Raw genomic sequence first — 2325 nt, 5'->3', positions numbered from 1 at the left:
GTAATTAGGTGCTCTGTTAAAAGAAAATTCGGCATGAGCAAGCTTCACATCCCACTCCTTCAAACTTTTCTACACAAGTGTTCTCAGCAGCATTCCCACAGTTTTGTTAGTCACTTCAGTTTGGCCATCATTTTGGGGCTAGTGAGAAGTGCTAAATAAAAGCTTTGTACCAAGTAGCTTTCATAATGTCTTCCAAAAGTAGCTTAAGGACTTTGTTTCTCAATCAGACACAATGGTTTTGGGAACTCCATGAAGATGAACAATCTCTTTGAAGAATAAATCTGCAACAATAATAGCATCAATGGTTTTGTTGCAAGCTATGAAATGAGCCATCTTTGAAAATATGTCAACCACACCCATAATAGAATCTTTGTCTCGTTGGGTTCTTCGCAATGCAATAATGAAGTCCATGCTCAAATCCTCCTAAGGCTGGTTGGGAACTAGAAGAGGAGTATACAATCCCTTGTGAAAAGCTGACTTAGCTTGAAAACATGTAGCGCAATGATTAATCACAACTTTAACATATTTATCCATACATGGCCAATTAAAATGTTCATTCAGGATTTCCAATGTCTTGTTAATCCCAAAATGATCAGCTAAACCACCTCCATGTGCTTCTCTAACCAGCAACTCCTTGATTGAATCTTTTAGAATACACAATCTGCTGCCCTTGAATAGAAAACCATCTTTTTCAACATAATCTCTTTTGGACTCAGCAGATGAACAATTCAAAATTGAAACAAAGTCTAGATCAGCTTCATATAACTCCTTAAAATGAGAATCCAAGAGCTCTAGCTTCCAGAATTGACAATAAAGAATATCTCCTTGATAGGGCATCATCAACAACATTAGAAGTACCAGCCTTGTGTTTAGAAACAAAGAAGTACATCTGCAAAAATTCTACCCACTTGGTATTCCTTAGATTTAGTGACCATTAATATACTTTAATGCTTCATGATCAGAAAAGCGAACAAACTGCCATGACTTCAAATAATGAGACCAGTGATCAACAGCTCGAGTGATAGCATAAAACTCTTTATCATAAGTGTTATAATTTAGCTTGGACCCATTTAGATTTTCGCTGAAATAAGCTACTAGTCTTTTTCCTTACACTAGCACATCACCAATGCCAACACCACTTGCATCACATTCAAGTTCAAACAGCATATCAAAATTAGGTAAAGCAAGTATAGGTGATGAACTTAGCTTCTGCTTCAATGATTTGAATGCTGATTGGGCAGAACTGAACCATTCAAATACTCCTTTCTTCAAACAATCAATAATTGGAGCAACAATTGTGGAGAAGTCTTTGATAAATCTTCTATAGAATGAAGCTAAACCATGAAAACTTGTGACTTCAGTGATGAAAGAAAGACTAGACCATGATCTGATTGCTTCCACCTTAGATGGATCCATTGAAATGCCTTCTTCAGAAACAACATATCCAAGAAACACTACTTTGCTAACAAATAAATCACTTCTCCAGCTTCCCATATAATTGATACTGCCTCAACAGCTCAAATACTTTTATCAAATGATCCAAGTGTTCTTCTTTACACAAACTGCCCAATAAGTGGTCTGAGCACTTCATTCATAAGTCTCATAAATGTGATGGGTGCATTGGATAAACCAAAAGGCATAACCAACTACTCGAATAATCCACCTTTGATCTTGAAAGCTGTCTTACATTCATCTCCTTCTTTCATTCGAATCTGATGATACCCACTTCTAAGATCAACTTTAAAGAAAACACTAGAACCATGCAGCTCATCCATCATATCATCTAATCTAGGTATGGGATACCTAATAGATTTGAACACAAAACCCCCAATTTGTAACAGTAACTCCCCAAAACAGAGTATAAAACTCTAAAAATAAGCACATAAAAGGATAAAGAATCTAAACCCCAATTGATAAAGATACCACCAAAATCAGATATCTAGAAACACTCCAAACCTTCAATTACAACTGATAAAGATTCCCCCACAACTATAATATCAGATATGAAGATTTGGATTTCACCACAATGTTTGATAAAGTAACACCACAAACACTAACAAAGAACTCACTCCTAGCTACCGGGATCAAAGATTCGTAAAGACACAGAGATTTTGTAAATAGATAAGCTCTATCAAACTTTCATTCATTCATCAACTTAGTTTTACAATTACAAGAACTCTCTATTTATAGGAGAAGCATAATAGCTACTTTCTAAATAAGACAAAAATATAAAAAGAAAAAGGAGACAAAAATGACATACAAATAGAAATCAGTCAATAAGAATAAAGGGCATAATCTGCAAAAGCCTGTCATTTGATAGTGCTC

At 35.3% G+C, this 2325-nt stretch overlaps 1 protein-coding gene across 1 annotated transcript; it reads right to left on the bottom strand.

Annotated features, from left to right (window-relative positions):
* Positions 1-423: 423 nt before the first annotated feature.
* On the bottom strand, positions 424-1494 carry LOC139870945 (uncharacterized). The gene is made up of 3 exons (XM_071858705.1): positions 1357-1494; positions 1112-1266; positions 424-862 (listed from the first exon to the last, which is right to left on the bottom strand). The coding sequence occupies exons 1-3, from the start codon at positions 1492-1494 to the stop codon at positions 424-426; spliced, it is 732 nt and encodes a 243-aa protein (XP_071714806.1).
* Between the last annotated feature and the right edge of the window lie 831 nt (positions 1495-2325).

This window comes from Rutidosis leptorrhynchoides, chromosome 10 (assembly GCF_046630445.1).
Source record: "Rutidosis leptorrhynchoides isolate AG116_Rl617_1_P2 chromosome 10, CSIRO_AGI_Rlap_v1, whole genome shotgun sequence".
Classification (NCBI taxonomy): domain Eukaryota; kingdom Viridiplantae; phylum Streptophyta; class Magnoliopsida; order Asterales; family Asteraceae; genus Rutidosis; species Rutidosis leptorrhynchoides.
This window is presented reverse-complemented; position numbering and strand designations above follow the sequence as displayed.

Coding starts and splice junctions, on each gene's coding strand:
- LOC139870945 (XM_071858705.1), bottom strand. CDS start 1,494: ATGGGAAGCTGGAGAAGTGATTTATTTGTTAGCAAAGTAGTGTTTCTT. Junction 1,267..1,356: donor GTCTTTCTTTCATCACTGAA/GTCACAAGTTTT, acceptor GATTGTTTGAAG/AAAGGAGTATTTGAATGGTT. Junction 863..1,111: donor GGCATTGGTGATGTGCTAGT/GTAAGGAAAAAG, acceptor TCTAAACACAAG/GCTGGTACTTCTAATGTTGT.